Raw genomic sequence first — 27,451 nt, forward strand, 5'->3', positions numbered from 1 at the left:
TTCCAACCTATTTATTGGTAAAGATTTTCAAGCAAGACTGAAGTGAACAAAGTGCTATCCAAAATTGCTTTGAACTCTTCTTTTGAGTTTGAAAGTGTCAAATCTTTCCCAAGTATCTATTCGGTTCGTTGTGTGACTAAATGTTGCAGCTAGAGAATTTGGACTTCAAAACATGAGGACTCGACAGATTTTGTGATTCTTACATACTGCAACATACAAAATTGTGACTTGACAGGAATGCGTAAAAGGTATGGACAAGCAAGCTCATCTGTCATTTGTGATATGTTGGTAGAGAACTTTCGGAGACAACAAAAAACATCTCAACCAAAATCTATTATGACAATGATGAGGAATAAGGGGGTTGACATTACCTATTACAAAGCCTTGAAAGGCAAACAACTTGCTCATAATATCTTCAGATGTGATCCTGAAAGAAGTTTTGCTATTCTGCCTTCATATTTGAAAATGGTCAAGAGAATGAATCTAGGTAATATACTAGATTTAGTAGTAGATGAGCATAATAGATTCAAGTATTTTTTTTAGCATACGGCGCATGTGCAAGAGGATATAGATGCATGAGAAAAGTCGTATCTATTGATAGTACATGGTTGAAATGAAAGTACAATGGTACTTTACTTGTGGTTTCAGCACAAGATGGAGATTTTCATCAATATCATTTGGCTCTGGCTGTTGTTGATGTAGAATCCATTGCTTCATGGAGTTGGTTTTTGACGAAACTCTTGGAAGTAGTGGTTGATGAGGAAGAGTTGGTGATTATCTCAGACAGACATCCGGGTATCATTGCTGCATTTGCTGATCTTTACAAAAATGCACATCATGGTCATTGTATATGACATTTGTCACAAAATATGAAAATTCTTTGAAAAAAAAGGGTTGTACCGAAATGTTTATGCGTTTAGCAAAAATTTATAAGCAAACCGACTTTGAAGTGGAGTACGAAAAGTTTAATTTGAGTACATCTTGGTTTTCAAGGTATCGAAATGCATCAGTCGCATAAACAACAAATTTCACTCCAACTGTTGAGTCGATTCTGCGTGAAAGGTTTAATAATGGTCGGGGATATCAAGTTTATGAACTGGGCCCTCTTGAGTTCGATGTTCGAAGTGCTACAAACAGTGATATTGTGGATTTGGAATCGAAGAGATGTACCTGTAGAAAGTTTGATATTGACAAGATTACATGTTCTCATGCAATTGCAGCGAGTTACTTCTGTATTGTTAATTTTTATTCCTTGTGCTCAGAATATTATTCTGCTATGATATGGTCCCTAGCCTATTCTGAGCCAATTTATCCTGTTCTGAATCAGAACGAGTGCCCACTTGATGATATGTTAGTACTGCCACCTGTGATCAAGAGAAGACGTGGAAGAAAAAAACAAAACATATTTTAGGGAATTTGGTAGAAGATAGGGTTGAATGATATGTAATTTGTTTGAATTTAAAGACAATCGATTTGATTTTATTAATATGAAATGTGTTTGTGGTGAATTTTCAAGTTTAGTTCGAGTGGGTCGATTTTGGGTTTAGTGGGTGGTGTGGGTCGAGTGGACAAGATTGTAATGTGTTTGCGGTCAATTTTTAAGTTTGGGTCGAGCGAGTGGTGAATGGGTCGATTTTGGGTCGAGTGGGTAGAGGGGTTTTGAGTTTTGATCATGTTGTATATATATAATTCACTTTAAATATAATTAGATTGTAAATGTATAAAAAAAATTATTTGTGTAAATATTTTAATATGAGTTATATATTATAATTTAAGTATGTTAGTTAAAAAATTCATAACAATAGTAAATAATGTATTCTTTTGATCTAGCAATGTGAGTTGAATTTTTACTCGACTAAAATTCTTAACAAATTTCATAATTCCACTAAAATTCTTAACAAATTTCATAACAATAGAACCTAAAAAATTCATAACAAATTTCATTACATGTTCACTTCACTGAATGTTTAATGTATCTCGAGCCATATGAACTGAATGTTTAATGTATCTCAATAAGTCGAGCCTCCATATTACTCGTGCACTGAGCGTGGGTCGAGTCTTCATGACGGGGTCGAGTGGGTCGAGCCACCTCAATGGTCGATGGGTCGAGCCTGTCTCAACCCAAAATCACGGGTCGAGCCTAAGAGATTTTGTGTGGCTTGACCCACATGACCCCATTCTCGGCCCAATGAATTGTTTTTATTTTTTAAAATAGATTGAGTATATTGAAACTACAAAACTCTAATTAAAACTTCTTAAATGGATCACATAAATTCAACTCTAAATCAATATAAAATACCATATAATTGTTTTAATCCAATTACAATAATTTATCCCAAATACAACAACAACAACAATGCCAAATTCCTCAATCTTCTCATCGTTCAATTGATAGGCATTTTATCTGAACATGGTATAAGCTACTGTCGCTAAACAGTAAACTCCACATTCACTGCTGCAATAAAAAAAACATAAAATGTACATTGACATACACTAAACCATAATGAAATAATAATTTTTAAAATAAAAAAATTTAACCTGATTTTTTGAGTAGGAAAATTATCTGGCCTAACTATGCTTCATCTTTCAGAAGCAGTTGTGGGGACCCGGATGCTAATCATTCTTTAATCATCATTAGGATCAATATACTAATAATCAAGTAATTAGGGTCATAAAATTTTTTTCTAAATTACATGAGTGCGCAACAATGAAATTAATCTTATTTCATATACAAGATCAATATTTAGATCTAAAGTATGAGTCTAGTACAGCAAGTGTTCAAACTAGACAACAGCCGGATAACTCCGGGGTCGAGTAAATCACCACGTTAATCTCGATCTCTCATCTTCTTCTCGACCCTGATCCTGTCCCACCTGTTGTCATGCACACATACAAACAAGACAACAGCCGGATAACTCCGGTGAGAATTATATTCCCAGTATAAATCATGTATACATGCATTTCAGATAGACATATATAAAGCATGAAATAGATATCAAGACATGTATCATAATCCGGAATCATAAATCGATATCAAACTGTAAATCATACTCTAAACATGTATCAAATCAGAAACATAACTCAAAACAAACTCTGAATCACACTCCGTGACTCTTCGACTCTGACTCGACTCAATCCTAATCTAGGGATCCCGATCTGAATAAGAACATACACCCACCTACACTCCCGATCGGGGTGGTGGTATGTTCTTATTCGCGGACTTTGGCTCTTCCATATCGAACATCCGTAATAGAAGCAACTCCAATTCTATCTACTTCGATATAGCCAAACATCCGGTGTCCTGACCTATCCGTCACAGACTTGGCATTTTCACCAATATCCTATCTTGTAACAGAGTGCAATGTGCCAATGACGATTCCATCACTATTCCGGCACTTCTATCACAAGATTACTCGTCTATCACTCAACTGATACATGTTTCCTATAAATCCATAGAAACAAGCATATCAATTCAAATCAAGACATGTAATAACAATCAGTATGTGATTTAGGGAAACTCTAGTCAAACCAGACTCGAGTTGTGCAATCCCGCATCAACATCAATTTATACCTTTCTCTTCCCGGTCTGACGAAGACGAAGTCTTGAAATCAAATCTGTCCATATCTAAATCTGAAATGATAATATCGGATAGACCATGTCAATATATAGCTCAATTCAAGGCCTGTTCTGATCAATACGAAAATCAAGACATAATCTGATCAATGTCAATGATACAATCTCAATCGCTACTGAATCTGATTAATATCCATTACTAATGTCTCGACCGCATAATAATACAGTCTCAATAACCCCGTCAATTTCAACATCACAGATATAATATCACAAATCATAATCGATATCGGTACAATTCATAATCTTCACAATAATCATAACATCAAATCTGTACAATCTCGATCGTATTTCTTCAGAAAATCATAACAATTATATAACAAATCTGTTATTAGATCTGACTTCGATTATATACTAATCAGTAAATACGGAACACATAATATCAGTTAAATCACCATTCATAATTAATAACGATACAAATCTGATATCAACTCTCAATCAATTCTTTCCGAAAATCATAATAATTTCATACGGTATCTGTTCTTCAGTCCGGTTTCGATTCTACGATGTCTATTATCTCGAGAACAACATATATGAATTATATCCAATTCTTTCAACATCATATTTTCAAACGATATCAAAACGTAACAAAACTTACGTCCTGCTGTAGCTGTTGACGATAGGATCTCAGTACCGTGTCCGGATTCAAATTCTGACGGGCGGATTCTTCGAAATCACGGTTTGAAGCTACGAAGAAATCTTGAGAATTTTTTGCTGAGGAACTATCGATTTTCCCTTCTGAAATCTCGACCAAATTGATGCAATTATATATATCCATTGCATGTTGATGACAAATGGCTCAACCTTCATAAAACACGTCTCGCGCATATGCGCGACATCAACCGGCGCATATGCGCGAGACCTACTGGTCTCCGCGTAACCCTTCATAAACACTGGCGCATATGCGCGACACTACTCGGCGTATATGCGCCAAAAGTTCAGATTCTGAAATTTGGCTTCCCATCTTGTCGCGCATATGCGCGCCCCATCGTCGCGCATGTGCGCCCAAATCTCTGACTTCGCATCTTGGCTAGTGGTCACCTCGCACATGTGCGCGCCTCCACACCGCGCATGTGCGCGCCATGTTCTGTCCGGCATATTGCTCTTCTTGCACAGCTCGCGCATATGCGCGCCTACTTATAGCGCATATGCGCGAGACCTTCTGGTCACGCACAACCAGCGAACTCAAGCTCATGCAATTCCAAATCAAATCTCATGCAATGATTTTCCAAATCTTTTCCCTGCCTTCAACAATCATGTTAATATAATCACATCCATTATTACCAAATCATTTCAGATTAACCAAAAAGTAAATCTTGGGCATTACATTTCTCCCCCTCTAAGACACGATTTCGTCCTCGAAATCTCAGGCAGTCAAATCAGATATCAAATCATATCAGAAAGAAGTGTATAACAGAAATGGAATAGAAAACTCACATCTGGTATATAACTCTAAGAATCTCTGTCTCATATCTGATTCAATATTCCAAGCAGTTTCTTCGATGCCCTGATGACTTCATTATACTTCTAATAGCGGAATAGTTATCATTTTGAATTATTTTTTCCCACTGATTCTGATTTCAAATCGAGAATAATAATTCAAGAAATATAATATCATAATACCACTCGAAATAACTCTGATCGAATCAATCTCAAGATATTGATTATACGAGATCCGTATATACTACTCAACAACCCATATCCAATCAATACTATCACCGGCGGTCAAATCGGTTTTATCCCAATCAGTTCGATATTCAATCTCGTCTCGAATACTATCAGTCGTCTTCTGACATTGGTATTTTTAATCTATTAATTCTGAGCTGTCTTCATATACGGAGTAAAACTCGCAACTTGATCAGTCTGTCATTCTCAACTCAAATCGATACCCACTCTTGGGGTATTACGGTAGCTTTATCACGATATCCCTGGAAATGTAATCCCATTTCCATTCAGGAATCGATAAGCTATATAACCAATTTCCTGGTTTTATTCTTTCTGTCTTCACCTGTCGGCAATTTAGATATTTCAGTACAATTCTATCATATCTGATCTCATCTGTTTCTATCAAAGCTGTCCTTTCAACATATCCTATATCTTTCTACCATCAGGATGGGTGTTGAATCGATTATTGTGCACTTCTGACAATATCTGTCGCTTCAAATTCGAAACATCTGGCATAATAAATCGATTGTTCACATACAATTCAGTATCACAAATCTGATAATCTGACTATCGATATCAAATTCTAAATATTCTAATCAACTTTCTGAGACGATTTAAATTTTCAAAATTAGCTTTGATTCAACTGGCACAATATACAATCTCAACGGTTTATAATCTGTCTCAGTCAAGATACACATTTCAACAAGTTCGGTACACAACTTTCCGGTTCCCAGAATATTCCATGCAATACTCCGATATTCAACAAAATTAGTCATAATCTTCGAATATACCAGAATATCATAGATCGACAAATCAGAGAATCATCAAAATGCTCTGAACACCGAGTTTATCAACTTACCGGTATAGCTGATATGTCCCTAACGAGAAACACTCACTCAGATGTACTCTCTGATAGTAAATCTGCTATCTGATCTTTCAAGTCTTTCAATTCAATCAGTACTATCAGTCTAGTATTTCAAAAGTAAGAACTGTACTTGATATGTAATCAATGCTGAAATCTACCTCTCTGACTGGAATCAATTCTGAAATTACATCGTAACATTTCTATCCATCAACCTTACCCGGTCTGAATCTTATCATCTTCTAACATAATTGATGGTAATTCTGTACTTGATCACTATATTGGTACTGATAGCGTAGTCAAATTCAGACAATCCAAGTACTATATTATTTCATTCAATCTCATATCTGTCACACTGTAGTATCCAAGATCTAACAGATGTCACTGATACAAAATCTCTCCCCAATCAACTAGAGATCAATACTACAGCATATAAAAATTCCATAGACAAAGCATATATCCATGCAATTCATTCAAAAATCATATAAGATGTATGAGTATCTCCCCAATACATACACAGAATAATCATAAAAGAGCGAGTACCTGTCACTATATCATCAAGTGCATCCTGGATCTGTTCCTCTGTCACTGCCACCAGATGCTCCTGCTCCCTGAAATCTTCGGGAACCTCTCTGTGGACACACTCTAGCAAAGTGTCCTGGCTGACGACAGACGTGGCAACTACCTAACACACCTCGACATTGCTCTGTGGAATGTCTGCCTCCACAAGTACTACAATAAACTCCCGTATAACTCGGGCTAGAACTGCTGGAGCTAAAGGAACCACTCCCTAGCTTCTTAAACTGTTTCTTGCGAGCTTTCAGGAAATCATCTTTTCCTTTACAACTACTTCCACTATCAAATCGAAACGGTGCTGGCAAGAGTTGAGCTAGAGATTGTTGTTCTTGTGGTTGAACAGCATACGACATTCTTCGCTGTTGAATCAAGCTTGCCTCAGCTTCCTTTTCCCGGTTCAGAACATCAGCAAAATAATGGGATCGTTCTACATTTACCAATGCAGATATTTCAGGATTCAATCCGCTGACAAACTAATCAACTACATCTTTATCATTCCCAACCACCTGAGGAACAAAACGTAGTAAAGTAGAGAATTTTGCCACGTATTCTTCAATATTCAGCTGGCCCTGCGTCAAGTTAGCAAATTCTGTACTCTTATCTTGTCGGTACGATACTGGGAGAAATCTTTTATGAAACTCAGCTTTAAAAATTTTCCAGGTAATCATAGTACCCTACTGTTCTAAGGCTTCTTTGGTCGCGATCCACCAATTCCTTGCGACTTCATATAACTGATGCCCAATCAATCTAACTCTGCGTTCATCTGGGTAATCAAGTGAATCAAACAGTACTTCAATATCATTCAACCAACCTTCACAGTCATCAGATGTCTCCGTACCCTTCAGAATTGGCGGTTGAAATGACTGAAACCTCTGCCACATTGTTTCATCGGAGTTTCTGACATATCCATCTGATAAACCGAAGTACCACCTGATTCTGGAATTCTCCGAGGAGGTATATCTGATGATTACAAGAATTAGCAATCACATGAGACAAATCCGTCTCAGTCCCTTTCCGACCAGCTTACCTCTGATCAGGAATTAGTTCTGATTCATTCTCAAATAATACTCATTACCAAATCAACTCAGATATTCAGGTAAGCATGTATTCTTCAAAAGCAGTAAAACATGTTGTAATTCTAGTATAAACAATGTAAATCAACATTATATAAATCACATAGTGACATGTATTTCAAAATAGTAACACATAGTGCCATGCTAGCATGTGAAAGCAGGAAAGAAAACTCAATCTACCCCGCTCAATATCTTCTATCTCAATCTAAAGGATCTATCGCTCTGATACCACCTGTTGTGGGGACCCGGACGCTAATCATTCTTTAATCATCATTAGGATCAATATACTAATAATCAAGTAATTAGGGTCATAAAATTTTTTTCTAAATTACATGAGTGCGCAACAATGAAATTAATCTTATTTCATATACAAGATCAATATTTAGATCTAAAGTATGAGTCTAGTACAGCAAGTGTTCAAACTAAAATTAAGGTTCAACTACTACAAATCAAGAGCTGAAACCTATCTACATCAAAGTCCGGAATCACCACGCTAATCTCGATCTCTCATCTTCTTCTCGACCCTGATCATGTCCCACCTGTTGTCATGTACACATACAAACAAGACAACAGCCGGATAACTCCGGTGAGAATTATATTCCCAGTATAAATCATGTATACATGCATTTCAGATAGACATATATAAAAGCATGAAATAGATATCAAGACATGTATCATAATCCGGAATCATAAATCGATATCAAACTGTAAATCATACTCTAAACATGTATCAAATCAGAAACATAACTCAAAACAAACTCTGAATCACACTCCGTGACTCTTCGACTCTGACTCGACTCAATCCTAATCTAGGGATCCCGATCTGAATAAGAACATACACCCACCTACACTCCCGATCGGGGTGGTGGTATGTTCTTATTCGCGGACTTTGGCTCTTCCATATCGAACATCCGTAATAGAAGCAACTCCAATTCTATCTACTTCGATATAGCCAAACATCCGGTGTCCTGACCTATCCGTCACAGACTTGGCATTTTCACCAATATCCTATCTTGTAACAGAGTGCAATGTGCCAATGACGATTCCATCACTACTCCGGCACTTCTATCACAAGATTACTCGTCTATCACTCAACTGATACATGTTTCCTATAAATCCATAGAAACAAGCATATCAATTCAAATCAAGACATGTAATAACAATCAGTATGTGATTTAGGGAAACTCTAGTCAAACCAGACTCGAGTTGTGCAATCCCGCATCAACATCAATTTATACCTTTCTCTTCTCGGTCTGACGAAGACGAAGTCTTGAAATCAAATCTGTCCATATCTAAATCTGAAATGATAATATCGGATAGAGCATGTCAATATATAGCTCAATTCAAGGCCTGTTCTGATCAATACGAAAATCAAGACATAATCTGATCAATGTCAATGATACAATCTCAATCGCTACTGAATCTGATTAATATCCATTACTAATGTCTCGACCGCATAATAATACAGTCTCAATAACCCCGTCAATTTCAACATCACAGATATAATATCACAACTCATAATGGATATCGGTACAATTCATAATCTTCACAATAATCATAACATCAAATCTGTACAATCTCGATCGTATTTTTTCAGAAAAACATAACAATTATATAACCAATCTGTTCTTAGATCTGACTTCGATTATATACTGATCAGTAAATACGGAACACATAATATCAGTCAAATCACCATTCATAATTAATAACGATACAAATCTGATATCAACTCTCAATCGATTCTTTCCGAAAATCATAATAATTTCATACGGTATCTGTTCTTCAGTCCGGTTTCGATTCTACGATGTCTATTATCTCGAGAACAACATATATGAATTATATCCAATTCTTTCAACATCATATTTTCAAACGATATCAAAACGTAACAAAACTTACGTCCTGTTGTAGCTGTCGACGATAGGATCTCAGTACCGTGTCCGAATTCAAATTCTGATGGGCAGATTCTTCGAAATCACGGTTTGAAGCTACGAAGAAATCTTGAGAATTTTTTGCTGAGGAACTATCGATTTTCCCTTCTGAAATCTCGACCAAATTGATGCAATTATATATATCCATTGCATGCTGAAGACAAATGGCTCAACCTTCATAAAACACGTCTCGCGCATATGCGCGACATCAACCGGCGCATATGCGCGAGACTACTGGTCTCCGCGCAACCTTTCATAAACACTGGCGCATATGCGCGACATTACTCGGCGCATATGCGCCAAAAGTTCTGATTCTGAAATTTGGCTTCCCATCTTGTCGCGCATATGCGCGCCCCATCGTCGCGCATGTGCGCCCAAATCTCTGCCTTCGCATCTTGGCTACTGGTCACCTCGCACATGTGCGCGCCTCCACACCGCGCATGTGCGCGCCATGTTTTGTCCGGCATATTGCTCTTCTTGCACAGCTCACGCATATGCGCGCCTACTTATAGCGCATATGCGCGAGACCTTCTGGTCACGCACAACCAGCGAACTCAAGCTCATGCAATTCCAAATCAAATCTCATGCAATGATTTTCCAAATCTTTTCCCTGCCTTCAACAATCATGTTAATATAATCACATCCATTATTACCAAATCATTTCAGATTAACCAAAAAGTAAATCTTGGGCATTACAGCATCACTGACACCCAACATATGTGGAAGCATAAGCGACAAAGGGTTAATAAGTTTAAGTAATGTCTTGCCCGACCTATCTACGCTGCGGTCTGAATCCATGATTGTGATCTTCTTAATGTTAGGCAAAACTTTTAACAAAACCCAATGTCCGAGAACAAAACACCTGCCAAGAACAAAAAGACTGGCCAATTTCAACTTCTCTACGTCTATTTCTTCTCTTAAGTCATTCTCGTACTCATCCATTCTAACTATGAAATCCTCCAAACCTATATTGTCTCTTCCACCAAAATGCCTTCACCTAAATTCATCTTCATCAGGTATCACAGGATAAAATTTTGAATAATTTTAGCCCCGTTAGGAAACAATACTCTAACAATGAAAACTGTAAAGGTCGTTTACGATATATCATCCAAATTCATTACATCCATTGTCATAAGTTTGTCTACTCATAAAAAAACCATAACAATTTATTCGAATTGTTATAATCCTTAGCACATATAATTAAATTACCGAATTGTGTATGCTAGATCAAATATTCTATTTCTTTCTCATTCAAGAATGATATAATCTTCTTACAAATCTCAACGTATTTTGATCTTAAATTTAATTACATTCAAAGAATTGATTCCTTCCAAGTTTAGTGGGGAAGTAAATCTGTAAAAAAAAAACAAAAATGTTCTTAGTTGTCAAAATTAAAATTAAACAGTGTTCATTTAAAAAATTAGGTCGAGATGGGCTGGGTCGAGCTCTTCACGGCCTCGAGCTCTTCACACCGGGTGTGAAGAGCTCGACCCAAGTGGGTCCAGGTGCTCGATCGAACCTTCACACCTCGACCCACTCTCTTGGGTCGAGTTGGTAGATCTAGATGCGAACGAAAAACATCTCAATCAAATTCATAGGTCGGGTTCGACCCAGTAAAATTCAAAATAAAAATTTGATTGCTTACCAATACGTGGTTCTCTCGTTCGATTTCTTGCAGGCGAATACCTTGTAGACTCATTGTTAGCCAGAAACCAAACAAAATTACAATGGATGGTAATGAGGATTGAGAAGAAAAAGATATTTTGTGAAGATTGGGAAGAATGGAGTGAGATGTGAATTGGGTTGAGTTGAGTGAGATTGGGTGTGTAAATTTTATTTAATTAAATTATAAATTTTATTATATATAAAATTAAAATAAAAAATTAAATATACTAATGAAAAAAATTAGTTTTTAAACCAATTTTAAAAAAAATAATAATAAATTATATTCACTCCTTTTTTTTTAAATAAATACTTCCAACAGTTCCGTTTTGATCATTTTCCCTTTATTTTGAAACTAGAACATTGTGAGATTCTTGTGAGCAAATCATTTTGAGGATATATTATTTTATGATTCTAAAATTTGTGTACATTTTGATATTTGTTTATTTATTAGTGCTAATTTAAAAAAATTTAATTGTGTATGATCATCGATGAAGTTGGTTTAGCTCGAGTTTTATGAAGATATCAGATCAATCCAGTTTCGAATTTATAGTTTTAGGGTTGGTTTGGGTTCGAATTGGGATTTTTTTTTTGACGCTTTTGCTTCAACTTACGTAATATGAACTGAAATGTGAGAATCTCGATCGGCCCACCCCATCCCGATCTATCCACCCACCGCTGTTTGCTCAGATTCACTCCACATCTATATATCATCTGACTCTTTCTTCCTCCTCCAGCTATTTTTTTTCCCTTTGGTTTTTGTTGATTTTCGCTTCACATTTTAGTGGGTGTCCCATGTCTTTTCGTTTATGTAGTTCGAAAAGAACATCTTTTTCAAAATTTTCAGATTTTTTCAGGTGGAACACCGTCAGAAATGGCGAATTCTTCCTTCTCAGTCACAGACAAACCTCGGATGCGAGAGGAAGAGGAATTCAAGGAAAGCAAGTTAATAGTAGCTCTCTGCCCTTGTGTGTTTTGCCTGATTCTTTTAGTTGTAGTCGCTATTATTGTTCTCATTATCAAATTCCATTTGTATTGTCACACGCCTCTTCATTCTTTACTCTTCAAGAAGGCTTGCCGTTAGTTCAGAAGCAAGATTTTATGTTTCGCTCGAAGCCCGGGCGTTTATTATGTTGTTTGAGGAAGTTTAAATCCCATTGTTCGGATTCCGAATTCGAGGGCGATGATCATGAAAATGAGTTGTACGTCGTTGACGGGAAAATAAATGCTGATGAAAAGGAGGTGGATAGGGTGTGTAAGGTGATGGAGGAAACCTTTGCTTTCGATCGGAATATGGAGACAGTTTTGGATGAATGTGGGGTTGATTTGAGTCATGAATTGGTGTTGCGTGTGCTGGAGAGGTTTAAGCACGCTAGAAAACCTGCATTTCGTTTTTTTTGCTGGGCGTGTGAGAGGCGTGGATTTGCTCATAATTGGAGCACCTACCATGTGATGCTTAGTATACTTGGAAAGAGTCGGCAATTCGAGACCATGGTGTCGGTTCTTGAAGAAATGGGTGACAAGGATTTGCTCACAATAGAGACTTTTACCATTTGTATAAAAGCATTTGCTGCTGCCAAGGAGGGGACAAAGGCTGTTGGAATTCTTGATTTGATGAAAAAGTTCAAGTTTAAAGTCGATGCAGAGATAATCAATTGTTTGTTGGATGCATTAGCGAGGGCGAAGCTTGGAAAAGAAGCCCAGGTTTTGTTCGAGAAGCTGGAGCATAGGTTCACCCCGAATTTATGTACTTATACTGTTCTGCTCCATGGTTGGTGCAGGGTGAATAATTTGATGGAGGCAGGGAGGACGTGGAATAGGATGATTGACAATGGCTTCAAGCCTGATATTGTTGCCCACAACATAATGCTTGAAGGGTTGTTGGGAAATAAGAAAAAGTCCCATGCAATGGAGTTGTTTGGATTGATGAAATCTAGAGGTCCATATCCCAGTGTGAGGAGCTATACAGTCTTGATTAAGGATCTTTGCAAACATGGCAACACGCAGGAAGCCATGGAGTACTTGGATGAAATGCTTGATTCTGGATGTGAGCCAGATGCAGCTGTGTACACCTGTTTAATGACGGGTTTCGGGAATCAAAAGAAAATGAATGTGGTGTACCGGTTATTGAAGGAGATGCAGGAGAAAGGATGCCCGCCTGATGGGCGGACATACAACGCTCTGATCAAGATGATGACAAGCCAGCATTTGCCTGATGATGCGGCTAAAATCTACAAGAAAATGATACTGAGCAACGTTCAAGCGAGTATTCATACTTATAACATGATGATGAAGTCATACTTCACTTCAAGAAATTATGAAATGGGTTGCGCGGTGTGGGAGGAGATGAAGAAGAAGGGTTGTTATCCTGATGAGAACTCTTACATTATTTTGATTAGGGGACTTAAAAGGCAGGGAAGATCAATTGAGGCATATAGATATAGAGAAGAAATGATAGGCAAAGGAATGAAAGCACCTCAACTTGATTGCAAGGTCACATCTGATATTTCCTGGGCAGATAGGGCAGATATTTTGGAGGTGTTTACCCAAAAGATGAAGTTTTGATGATGAAGGGATTACCTTACAGAAAGCTAATAGACGGATAATTCGCATAAATTCGTCAGACGTGTTTATTTGATGACCTTATCATTGCAGTTGTTGATTAAGTTTTTAAGACTTGTAACCTTGTGTAATATCATCATTTAGTGTTAGATATTTCGTTATTAAAAAAATTTCTATAAATATGTTTTGATCAACTTACACAAACGCATGTATGTCGTGCTCGTGCTATCTGGCTTGTTAATCATATTATAGGTCATCCACGTATAAAATATTAAAAAAGTTGGCTCCTACATTGTTTTATCATGTCTTTTTTGGATTAGTATTTTCAATTTAGTGTCGCAAACTTGCTGGACGAATTCATGACTCAGGAAAGAGTTAAAAACAGGGGTAGCGGACAACAAAACTGCCAAAAGAAAGTATATTAGTAATAAAGAACTTCAGATTTTGCTTTGTTCAAATCGACTACAATGATCCGTAAGAATAAAATCTCACCCTAAAAAATTTCGTATAGTATTAATAGCAAAAGATTTGAATATTCCACTTAAGAAACAGAGCTTTGCTCAGAAGTCTTGGCCAACTTAGCTTGCACAAGTCTGTCCAAGATCGGGGGTTCGAGAGGAATCGGATCAAGAGAGCGTTCTGCCGTTCCAACAATAACCTGCTCAATAAGAAATTACAATTCTCAATCTCTCATTCCACTCACGAATATTAAAAAGCATGCTAGGCTGGCACTAGTGACAATAAAAACCAAATAGAACCGAACCAGTAAAAGATACCGACTTGGACGTGGTCGCTTCTTTGGCAAGTTTAAGAGTGTGATTGAACAAATGCAGCGTAAAGACAGAAGAAGATAACATCGCAAGCATTTCTTACCTCATCAAGCAAGAAATCTACGGCAGCTTCATCATCAGCTATATGCTTTAGAGCAGTCTTTAAAAAGTGAATGTCCAACTGAATTTGCTGGAATCCACTCCGATTAAATGTCTGGAGCCGTACAAATTCTTGTAAACTCTTTAATGAAAGCTTCACTGTTTCTGTTAAGACAGAACCCTGAAAAAATAATTGCCAATTCAATCACCATACATGCTGCTGCTAACTCTACTCATTTTTGCACAAGCAATAGTTCCCCAACCTGTGTGAACTCTATTTTTGTGAAAATTTCCATTTTCTGCTTGAACAACTTTGCAAGATGGGTCTCTAGAAGCTGACTTCTAGCCTTTTGAGTATTCGAATGGCCCAGTCTGTCATCCCTCAAAGGATTACTGCGTGAGGATGTGGTGCTCCCATTGCTGTCGTTCCGGCGATGCTTCCGATGAAGTCCTTGAGGCAAAATTTGGGTTGCTTCATTTCTTATTTCTTCAAACTAACATATGAAATTAATGAACAATTATTTAGGTTCATAAGCATTGATAAATTGGTATAGAATGATATAGTGATCATTTTAATGGAAAAAGAACTATTTTCCAACACTCACAAATTTTTTTTTATTACAACATTGGGTGGGGTGGGGGTGGGCGTGGAGATTTTTACGTGGGTTCAAATCCACATTTCTCCCTCAAAGGGGAAGAGGTTTATGCCACTTCAACCAAGTGGTAGTGGCAACTCTCACAAGATATTACATGACCTGAACATGCCATAACCTGTTTAAAAACAAAACATGAAAAGATAGTGATCGTATTACCTCCTGAAGAAGAAGATCCACAAACATATGCACTTCTCTGGGTTCTTTATGCTACAAAAAGGGACAGAAACTCCAATAAAATATATATTTCAGAGATACTGAAGTGTCCATAAAAGAATTTAAATTCACAATTTCGAGCACTGTACTTACCTTGACCCAATTTGGTGCAGTGAACCTCCTCTTTAAAAGTACCGTTATTTTCTCAGTTCTTACCTTTATGTACTGAAAATGGTAAGTGTGTAAGAACTATAGAAAATTATATATAGTGAAAATATTATTACTATATAGATACTTTATCCACGCCTTAATTAACTCTTCAGGTATTCATCACATTTTGGCAAGCAACACCATACAATATAAAATGAAAACATAAATCCAAACTGACCGCATAACAAATACTATTTTAAAACATCCAACAGCTCATAAACTCGACCCCAGCAAAGAAATTGTGAGCAGAAATGATAACATTTGGTAAGCTATAAGATGAAATCATGAACAGTTTCCTCAGATAATGTAAAGCATTACTTATTTAACAGTACCACTAAATTTGATCTCACATTTCACCTATTTATCACAAATCAAAATTTGGATATAAAAAGCTTACGAAGTTCAATAACACTTCAGCAGACGACCGAAAGATGCGGCAAATTTCCCCTGGGACAAAGGCAGGACCATATTCAGAGCTTCTCACACCACCAGAAAAATGAGTTGCTATTTCCTGAAATTTTGGCAATGAGTATTATATAAAATTCAAAACCCTCAGAGGAATAATTGGAAACCTCGTTTAAATCAGAGGACCGAACAACAAATCATCGATAGAGTTAGTTCCTTGCCTCAGTAATTATTGGAATGGCACTTTGTTCAATGAAAACAGATAACTGAGCCAACACAAGAACAAGCCCAGCGGCAATTTTGTCACCTGGAATTCTCTCTATCAAATTCACATCTTGACTAGCTTCAGTCCTCTTTCCAGAGAGCAAGAGGAAATAGCTGTCCAATTTTCTAAAGAAATTTTGAAACCCTTCTTGGACCCAGTCAATTGTTTCGCCTTTCAACTTCAGTAACAATTTTGGGTTTTCACAAAGTAACTGGCGGAACTCCTGGGTTTAAAGACAAGTTACAGAAAAATCATGAAGCAGCAAAAATATGATGACAATTGACATATTGGAGAGCATCACACTATGTGATTTTTAACAATGTTTTAAGCAACATACGCAAAATATGCCTCAACTAGATATGCCTTTTGGGTTTCATACGAAATTGGATGGTCCATCTAGCTTACACGAAAATTATCTGATTTATTAATCTGTACACCAGCCCCCCAAAAAGAATACTAGAGTATTCTAAGATATCAGTAAATTTTTTTACTCCAGATAAAAAATGATTAAAGAGTTGAACGCGACAAAACGGAACAGAATGATTAAAAAAATGTTGATAGTCTTATCTATACCTGTAAGGCATTCATACTGCCATGGATCACCGCCTGTTTGCTGGCCTCAAGATCTGCCTGCAAAGTATACTCTTGCTCAATTCCATCCTTTTGAGTAACTTGGACTTTAGTCAGAGTATCTATCAAATAACAGAATAGGTCACTGTTCTGAATACATGTTGATATCCAATAACTCCTTTTTTTACCAGATTATATATTATGAAATTCAGCAACTCTCATACCCGACATCATCCCAAGAAATTCTAATGTATTAAGAATTATAAATTATGAAAATTTTAAAATACACGGGTGATTATTTTTTAAACAATTAAGAAAGAACGGCATCCAGAAAATAAAATGCATGTAGGTTTCTTTCTTCTTGCACACAGCGTTGGATCCCAATAGATACACATTATTTTCATAAGCACAGAGCCCATCTCATTTGACAATCTCTTCTGAAAGGGAAAGGAAATAGTGGTCACAGGGTGAAAGCAGTGTATATGTTTTTACATTTTTGCAATACCCAGAGATTTCGTATAAAATGAGTAAAGGCGCCCCTTTATTATGTTCTGAAGAGCATCTCTATCAATAATTTCTACAAAAAGTAATGTTTGTGAATTAGTAGTTATCAAATTAATTAACACAGATATCTATGTCATTTATAGACATCGGGTGTTAATTAGGGAAACACAAAGAGTAAAAGATAGATTTCAAATTTGGATTGTTAGTCCACAGATGGGAATCCAACCTAAACCGACATCTAGACTATGGACTATCTCTCTATTATATTATTAAGAATATGTTACGTAGAATAACTACCAACATTGGTCTCTTGGTGTGTTTTGTTTGTTCTAATTCTCTAAACTAGTAATATGTCAAGTTAATTTCACAAATTGAAGTTTAATAAAACATATAATATGGTGCATATGTGTCATGCATTGCATACCTAACGTGTGTCCTGTTACTAGTGTTAATAAAAAGAAAATATTTGACGCTCAATTGATTCATTTCACCCTGTTTGGCTATACATTCAAAAAAATGCTCTCTCTAGATCACCAGCAAATAGCTTGCACAAGGACCAGAATAATTTATACTTCTAATACAGCAAACTTGCTTAAAACATCATAAACACATAATGAGTCATTTGCCACATAACAACAATACGTATATCCCACTGACCCAAAGTTTCTGCTTTTCTACAAATAGAAACGTAACACTAACCTGAAATATCAAATAAAAGACGATTAAATGCGCCAGAAATATACTCTTTGACAGCATCACGGGCAGACTGAAACCATTATATGTATCAGCTTATCTTCCGACAATGCAATAAACCAACATGAGTGAGAGTAAGAATATTCTACTATATTTTAGTTCAAGCATTGAAATGGAGTCATAAGACCTGCAAAGAAAACGTGGGAAGAGAAGCTTCAGGTAGCACTTCATCCATCAGAAGCACATCATTCCAGATGACTCCTGAAAAACAAGATGTTGGATCAAAAGAAGAAAGTAAAGGCTTGTGGAATCCGTGCCATCCACATAATCGTCAGATAACAGATTAGATAAAGCAGAAGAGATATAACTAGCAGAAATGCAATGATTCACAACTCATCTGATCTAAATTTCATGCCAATGAAAGAGAATCAAGTAGTAGGACAAGTTAAAGACATGAAGGAAGATGTTTATCACCTTTCTTTCAACCTTATCTATACTATATATACAGCAAGAACACCTTAATTCATGAAGCCCCAAGACATGATGATCCACTATGCTTCTTGTGTATTCCAATCACTAGAATGATTAAATAAAGTAAGGAGCACAGAATACAATGTGATGCGCGGAATAAATCTCAAGTCAAACAACACAGAGCTTTTAATGTCTCTTAGACTATCCAAGAAACTGAATTGGGATACATGAAAGCAAGATAGGGTAGCACAAGAGTTGGACTCATTTTGGAACACATCGCTCTGCCTTAATTGCAGGAACAAATCAAATTTCTGGAGGCCACTTAACCTTCTGGAGCTCCCAACAGCTACATATGCCGCTATAGAGAATGAAGTCATCGATACACCATTATAACAAGAAACTTGATGCATAAAAAAATAGTTTCATTTCTTTTCAAAACATAGTTCTGCATCTCTCCGCAGTATCTATAGGATCATATCTTAAATACTTCTAGCCGAGATACTTGCTTAAAACTGTACAATCTTATTGGAAAAGATAGTAAAATCTCATAATACATCTTCATAAAGGACTTACTACAGTTGCATTATACATCACCTACTTACATAATTTCCACCGTCTCTTTGAATGCAATTTACAGAGCATCAACCAAATTATTAACCACCACAGCACCCATGATTTGATAGAAAAAGGTTCACTCATCCAAGCAATACAGAAAGATGAAAAGCTATATGTAAGGTCCAAAATATGATAATGTAATCCAACTGCATGCAAATCTAGGATAAAAGGAAAATGCTTAATTAAATTATTTTAATTGCATTAATTAAATGTGTTAGACATGTTTACATGTTTAAAAATATGATTTTCTATTCGAATGCATAAAACTGTGTTTTTAAAGGTTATTCGAGACGCGCTCGAGGAACGGAGACCGGGGACCGTAAAGAAAAATATTTTATTAAATGATTATTTTTAATTATTTAATATATGGTATATTTTAAATGAGAATTTCGAAAATGGTAACTTTTGAGGTATTTTTACGCACCGAGTCGTATTTTAAACGGGTAATCGATTTCTGACGAAAATAGGGACTTTTTGGAGGCTCGGCTAATATCTTCGAAAACTTTCCTGAACAAAATATTTTACCTACATTATAATGGGCCTAATGAGCCTATTATACTAAGGTTATTGTGCCTAGCTTTTTACCCAATTATTTATATCAAAATAATGAGTTTCCAAACCCTATAACAATTCATATCACACGCCTACAAGCATCAAGAGACCTAGGGTTTTTCTCTCAAACTCAAGCCACACACTACACGTTTTTGGAAGAAATTCACGTGAGGTTTAAGAAAAAAAACGCAGCAAGTTCTCAGTCCCTCTCCGCCAACGTCCCTCGCGTCAAAGATTATTTTTCGTGTGTGTTTCGGCACGTCTTAATCTTCCTTTACTCATCGTTCATACCATAGTATGTGTATTTATACATGTTTGCATGAAAAATATGATACCCTTCCTTTTATTTTCGTTTTTATGGCATATACATGATAGAACTTGAGTTTTCATGTATTTTAAATTATGTTATTGATGCACAAAGGGACTGCCATGGTAGGGTCATTAGAAGGGATGTTTTTTAACAGGTTTAGGGGCCATAAGGGGCATGGTTAAGGGCTGGAACGAGTGAGGACAAGGGCTGCACGATTTTGGGTTGTAGAGGAACTAGGGTTTCGGTTTTGGGTTCCTAGAAAGGCGCAGCTGTGGACTGCTGTTGGGACGTGTCCAGGGGTCCTACGTGGGTCTAGTCATGGTCCTAGATGGATTGAGGGAAAGCTGGTGCGAGGAGAAGGGCCGTAGGCATGTCCCATGGCCGCGCGATCGGGGTTACGTGCGTGAGGAGTCTAGCGTGCATGGGCTGTAGAGGCTGGTCCAGTAGGGACTAAGGTTAGGGTCCCAGCAAGGCCATCTAGGTTCCGGTTGGGTCGATGAAGGGCTAAGAACGAAGGGGCATATGAGTTGTTGAGGTTAGGGTTTTCGAAATATGGGCAGAAAATTCCAGCGGCTGTCTAGGCTTATCTGAGGGTCTTAAATGGCTTGATTTGGGTTGCATAGTGTATGGTTAGCTGTTAATAAGCTATGATTAAAGTTTGGTTAAGTTTCGAGTTGATTCGGGTTAAAACCGGGATGTAAGTTCAAGTTTTAAAACGAATTGAGAAATTAGTCGAGGAGCTTAAGTTTACGTTAAGAAATGTTTATGGACGTATTTTAAGGTGTCATGATAAGTTTGGATCGATTCGGGTCGTCGTTTTAAGGTCCAAGGGTAAATTGAGAAAGTTAGGGTTTCAGGAGCAAAACAGTCATTTTACAACTGAAAAATGGTAGACATCCTGGCAGTGCCCTGAATGTTGTAATGAATGTTAAAATGTTATTTTGAAAGATTATGTTATTTTATGATGGAAAACGATAAATGCTAAAAGACGAGTTGCATGCTTGGGTTTAAAAGAAAATGATATCTATGCATGAATTTTTATAAGTGATGGATACAATAAAAAGGTTTGAAGAGTTTAATGACTCAGCAAACCTTAACCGTTGTAACAAGTAATACATATACATTCACATGCAACAGTGAAAAATACTTTTAATAAAATAGCTTTAACATGAACATGAACAACTTTAAACATTTTTCCTTTCATCATATACATATACGTTTTCTTTATTGAATTCAGATCATTAATTGTGACTTTCGTTTCAGCTGTTGGTCGATTGATCAATATTACGTATAACCATAGTACCAGGCGGCGGAGGCATCATCGACACTCTCACCTGTCAACTGAGCCTTGGCCTTACATATCATCATATCCTTTCATATTCGTATTCGTATTAGTCACAATCAAGTCACCTGTGAATGATGCAGGTGAGCATGGTTTTGATGATGTTGGAGGACTTGATAGTTGAACTAGCTGGATTGATAGTGCACATAACCCGAGGACCAATGCTAGTTTTCCGCACTAATATGATTTAAGAGTACTTTAAAGATTTTATGACTTTTATGCTTATGAGTGTTTTTGAGAAGATTTAAGAGTCTATGCTATTTTTCAAAAATGCTAGTTTTATGTTTGGTTTGACGATTTTATGTTTTGCATTGCGTTTTGGATTTTGAGTAAAATAGTTGGTTAATGGCGCAAAGTAAATATTTATTTATGTATAGTGTTCGGCCGAAAGTTTTAAAAAGAAAGCAAAAAAAATTTATCTAGTATATTTTAAAGAAAAACGAGTAGTAGACGTTTCACCATAAGCTTCAGAAATCGGAAACAGCAAAATGGCATCTACAGTTGTATAGATTAATAATAAAGCAAGCACTGGGATAGAGTTAACTTACGTAGGCTTGCCAAAAGATCTATAGAGTGAGCTTGCTTCTTCAATTGTTGATGAAAGGCTTCAAAGTTCCTATGATTCAGGAAACACCAAATATGGTATGATATCTAACCCAATTTTATCACATGGATAGAAAGATATAACAAAATGATACTGGTTAATAACAAGCCGTCTTACTTTGTGACAAGTTCCTGTGCGAGTTTTGATAGCTCTTGCTCTGAATGCAAGAATATAACTCTATAAGCACGAATAGCTTCGGTGAATTCACGAATCGAAGCCTAAGAGTAAGTTATATTTAAAGAAAAAAAGTGAATATCATACTTAATACCTAAATCTGAGGTCAAACTTCTTAGAAACACAAGAATAATATTTCATCCAGTGCTGCTGAAGAATAAATTACTTTTTTTTCATAAACAAAGAAAATTCATTTTTTGTTAGCAGAACACAGCTCTTGTCGGTACTTATGTCACAAGTACATAGGGCAAACAAATTTCCACTTCCATGTCCATCCAAATAGTTATACGTTTTTCTCATTTAAAAATTTCAAAAGTGATAAGAACACATATTAAGAGATCTTATATCCTTTCATCACCTCATGTGCAGTGGCAGAACTTGAATCAGGTGTACTTCCCTGATTAGAAGATGAATTAACACCCAATGAACCTTTTTCTAGTTCTTCGGTCTCAAGATGTAGGTCCACGAGGAACTGTTCCAGCTTTTCAAACAATTTAACCTTCAGAGTTTCAACCTATCCAACAAAATATAAATAATCATGAAATAAAGATGGATATTGATAACATTGACCAAAAAAAGTGAAAACTAAAGTACTGTTCTTATAATTGCAAATCATCTACTCTAAGCCAAAGAATTCTACAGACACTGAGTTAATAAAGTGTGACATGCTATAATCTTAGCATAGTGGACAGATGATTTAGAATATTTTATAATGAAAAAAGCCAGAGAAATTCATACTGGAAAGTCCAACTGCTTAAGAAGCATGACAGCTTCGGCCCTTGCTTGAATGGATTCGGAATCTGAGAAAACCTTACCCTGAAAATAAATATTAATGTAAAATGCAGGACTTCAGAAAAAAATTATCAGATGTGCTAATCAATAAGGAAGGTTTCCCTATTTTTGGTGTTATTTTAATCGTTCCTGGAAAAAGTTTTGAGAAATGGTTTTGGGAGAGAAAAAGGTATGTTCAATATTATTTTTTGACTAGACAGGTCCTTGTTAGGTAAATATCTACACCTATATATTAATTAAGAAGCTATTAGAGTAACTACTTGGTCTCTTTTATGTGTCAACCTATCATTTTATATTTGACCCTCACTAAGCATCAGTTATTGATCACTTGAATTCAAGTAGAAAAGAGGACATGCCTGCAAGTTTTTAGTAACTGTGGTCACCGCCTTTTCTGATGCTTGCTTACAGTCTTGGAAAGAAGAATCCCCATATGCCTTGTAAAGTAAAGAACAGAAAAGTGAGAAGTAGGACAACTATTGATATACAGAGAGATCGGTGTATCATGTCCACAGTGACAGGTAGACAGAGATAGATGCATAGCGTCAAAAAGATTGTTCCAGGCCTATTAATGAGATAAGAAGATACCAACCTTGAAAATTGGCATGGCTCCAGTATAGAACTTCACGGCATCAGAATATGCTTCTGATTTGATACACTTTTCAAGTCTTGTAGGTAGGTCATAGATAAACTGTTCACAAAAATTTGGAATCCCTTTAACTTCCTCAAGGTCAAATTTTCAGGATGTGCTCAACATAAAAATAGAAGTAAAGAAAACAGAAAAGACTCCATTTATCTGAGCCAGAGAAAAAATACAATTATTAGTTTATCTAGAATTCTAATAAATGCATGATCCAGAACCACAGTAGGTTGATAGATGCCTGTTACTTTAACTTTATTATCATTTCATGGTTGCAAAATGTCGCACCTCTGTTAGAAAAGTTGTTCAGAATTATGTATTAAAAAGTTTAAATAGCAGGAAAGCTGTAGAAAGAGGCAGTAAAAAATTGATGCATCACTTCAATACCTGAAGTTTTCGCAGAAGATTGCGTGTGCGATGCAGCTTCTCTATATGTTCTCTCTTTTCATGGAGAGATGTGTTGACCCCATCACTTCTAGATTGCACAGAAATTATCTGGAAATTTACAGAGAAAAATAAGTGCTTAGTAAATAACGTACTTTTTCGAACCTATGGTTACCTTGGTAACTGCGTTTCACCATAACAAAAAAATCCTTTACCAAACACCTTTTCAAGAAGCTGCTCCATGTTTGTTTCCATGCCAACGATGTTATTTTTCATCCTAAATACAGGTAACATATCAGACTCTGCATTAAAAGTTTACAATGCAGACTAAAAGTTTTAACACAATGCAAGTCAACAAAGACTAGTTTGAGGATTATTAAGATCCACAAAGAAATGAAATGAATGGCGACAACTGGATAATCCTCTATATACTTGTTTGATAAGTAAATAGATCAGCTGTGATGTTGGATTTCACATTTATTAAAAAACAAAATGGAAGCTTTTCCAGCATTGTGACAAGATGTACCTTTTGATTGTATCAGTTGCACAGATGAACTTATTGTAATTCTCATAAACTAACATTTGCAGGTCAGTATCAAGATTCTTTATCTCAGAAGCCATTTCGACGTGCTTCTGAAGAAGTCCTTCCAGGTTCGACTTTTGTACCTACACAGTCAACTTAACTTCACTTCTTCCTGTTTGTAGTTGCCAGTAGAAAGAAGGTAGCCTCAACACCATTGTGGTGAACATAAAATTCTATTAAAGCTACATAACAAATTTTGCCTACTAAATGAGACTTACTTGAGTGCATGATAAAACAAGATCCTAATTGACCAGAATGTGGGAGAGAGGTAGGCTAAAAATGAACAACAAACTACAATAAAAATGAAAATGCATCTTCTATTCTTCTCCAAAAAAACTAATAGGCCGGACTGCTGAATATGCCAGAACAACCATAGCTCCTAAGGTAACCACTTATCATGGTATAACAGGTATATAATTCACCCAACCAACAACCAAAAAGCACATATAGAGAAGATACAAGTAGCTGCATAACATCACGGTGCAAATATTTGCAATCTCTACAGCACCACATACATACATTTGCACCATATAGAGCCAGACGACTGTATGCACATGGTTGGTACTTTGATAAACATGGTTGAAACATCATTATGTCTGAATAAATGCTCTAACTCGTTTGATTCCTAAGCATCATGATACATTCGTTAAATTGGCTGTCTTAACTTTTGACAACAATTAAACATATAAAAATATTTTTGGTTCTACAAGGATAAATAGATATACTTGCTAAAGGAATTAACTGTTAAACAAATCTCAACGGACAATTTTTTTTACACGTTTTCCAGATAAATTTACAATTTAGTTTCCACTCATACAATGTAGACTAGGAAAATAAACACCCATAATTCTGATTATCCGCACAAACTTTTCTTAGGACGAAACTGACATAGAATCAAAGCAACTAGTGAAAAACCTTTTCTTATCACACATCTCGAGAACCAATGGACACCTCGCATCAAATAAATGGCACATTTCAGCCTCTAAGGGGTTGAGTCATTTCTTCTCAAGGAAAAATCAGCTATGCTGATCAAGAAATAGTTCCGGAGCAAGAATTGAAGTTGATGAACCAAAGTAAAAACACATATAAGAAAAAGAAAAGAATATCACATTATGCTGATCAAGAAAGAGTTCCGGAGCAAGATTTCAAGTTGATGAATCAAAGTAAAAACACATATAATAAAAAGAAAAGAAAAGAATATCACATTGACCTCGGGGCCAAAAAAGATAGAATTCACGTAAAATTAAATCACAAAATATGTCAATTGGAAAATCTTCCAAATTAAGAATTAAAAAAAATCAATCAGTCAACTAGCAGTCCGAGACGTGATACAGTTCCGAAACTGAAATCAGTTAACGAGAATGGGTGGCGTACGAGGAGATTCATGTACTGATCGGCGTCAAATGAAGAGGTGTCGATGGTGTCGAGGGTGGCGAATCTTGAGGGAGTGTGCGCCGGCAGCGATGCAGAAGAAGGATCGGTGGAGTAGAAGCTTGATAGCAGATCCCTCATTCTCTTCGCCTTATCATCCAATGGCACTGCTTCTACCTCCATTTCTGTTGATTCTTCTTCAATACAGATTCGATTTCGAAGACCACCGGTGGTGCCGAAAAGCTATTTATTACATCATTCTTCCTATGACGGTGATTGTTTGCTATTATTTATACGGTCTCACAAATATTTATCGATAAAACGGGACAATTTTACCGATATTCACAATAAAAAATAATACTTCTGACTCATAAAATATGATCTGTGAGATCGCCTCACACAAATTTTACCTATTTACTTTTATTCATAAAAATTTTAAAAGAAACGTACAATCCTCAAACAGTGTGTTTGGCAATCAGGATTTGGGAGGATTTCATGGGATTTGGATTTCGAAATCCTATTATTACCGTTTGGCAAGGTGATTCAAAAAAAAAATTCGGATTTGTTTAGGATTTTATGGGATTTCAATTAGTATATCCAAATCCCATCAAATTTGATAAGATTTGGTGAGATTTGGATTTTAAAAACATAAAATTACTTTTTTATCCAACACATCATTCTCCACCAAAAGTTTTTAAGGGTACCTTAGTAAAATTTTAAAATTCTAAATTCGAATCCTTTTTTCTACCAACAAAAAATAGATTTGAAAATACTATTTTTAAATTTTAAACCAAACACCAAATAGAATCCCAAATCCTTGAATTTCCAAATCCAATTCCAAATCCCATACAATCCCCCAAACAGTTTCGTCAACTTATCTGACTTACTAAAAAAACATAAGCTGAAAAATCTTATCATAAAATGGAAGAGTTGGTTTCATGGAAATATGTCGATTCGATCAATATCTATAATAAAAATAATATTTTATATAATCAGGTCGTGTCAGATATTCGTCTCACAAAATTGACGGTCTCAAAAGAATTTTTGTCAAAAAAAATATAATACAAAATAAAAGATAAACTTATTGAAATATCTTTAAAAAATAAACCTTATTTTTACTGAGATATAGTAATTAATTGGAACTGAGAATGAAATTTTAACTAATAAATTATTATATTGTAAGCTTCTATAAACACAGAGTTGGGATTAATAGTATTTATAATGCTATCATAATTTAGTCCTAATAAATAAATAACCATAACGGTTATATAAGGGATGGATAGTAAATATATAAGTTTCAATTTAAGTATAAAATTCTCTTCTTTATTCATG

General features: G+C 36.0%; 2 protein-coding genes across 2 annotated transcripts; one reads left to right on the top strand and one right to left on the bottom strand.

Annotated features, from left to right (window-relative positions):
- Positions 1-11,915: 11,915 nt before the first annotated feature.
- Positions 11,916-14,127, top strand: LOC140957552 (uncharacterized). The gene has a single exon (XM_073414864.1). It carries the CDS (start codon positions 12,193-12,195, stop codon positions 13,960-13,962), a length of 1,770 nt encoding a protein of 589 aa, XP_073270965.1. The 5' UTR covers positions 11,916-12,192; the 3' UTR covers positions 13,963-14,127.
- Positions 14,128-14,363: 236 nt separating this feature from the next.
- On the bottom strand, positions 14,364-26,396 carry LOC140957551 (vacuolar protein sorting-associated protein 51 homolog). Its single transcript, XM_073414862.1, has 20 exons — positions 26,123-26,396; positions 24,692-24,831; positions 24,388-24,442; positions 24,169-24,276; positions 23,734-23,832; positions 23,501-23,578; positions 23,091-23,168; positions 22,711-22,866; positions 22,296-22,396; positions 22,123-22,190; positions 18,472-18,545; positions 18,291-18,357; positions 17,091-17,209; positions 16,474-16,740; positions 16,245-16,358; positions 15,791-15,862; positions 15,641-15,691; positions 15,092-15,322; positions 14,833-15,009; positions 14,364-14,617 (listed from the first exon to the last, which is right to left on the bottom strand). Exons 1-20 carry the CDS (start codon positions 26,300-26,302, stop codon positions 14,501-14,503), a joined length of 2,352 nt encoding a protein of 783 aa, XP_073270963.1. The 5' UTR covers positions 26,303-26,396; the 3' UTR covers positions 14,364-14,500.
- Between the last annotated feature and the right edge of the window lie 1,055 nt (positions 26,397-27,451).

The sequence above is a fragment of the Primulina huaijiensis genome, chromosome 14 (assembly GCF_012295235.1).
Source record: "Primulina huaijiensis isolate GDHJ02 chromosome 14, ASM1229523v2, whole genome shotgun sequence".
Taxonomy (NCBI): domain Eukaryota; kingdom Viridiplantae; phylum Streptophyta; class Magnoliopsida; order Lamiales; family Gesneriaceae; genus Primulina; species Primulina huaijiensis.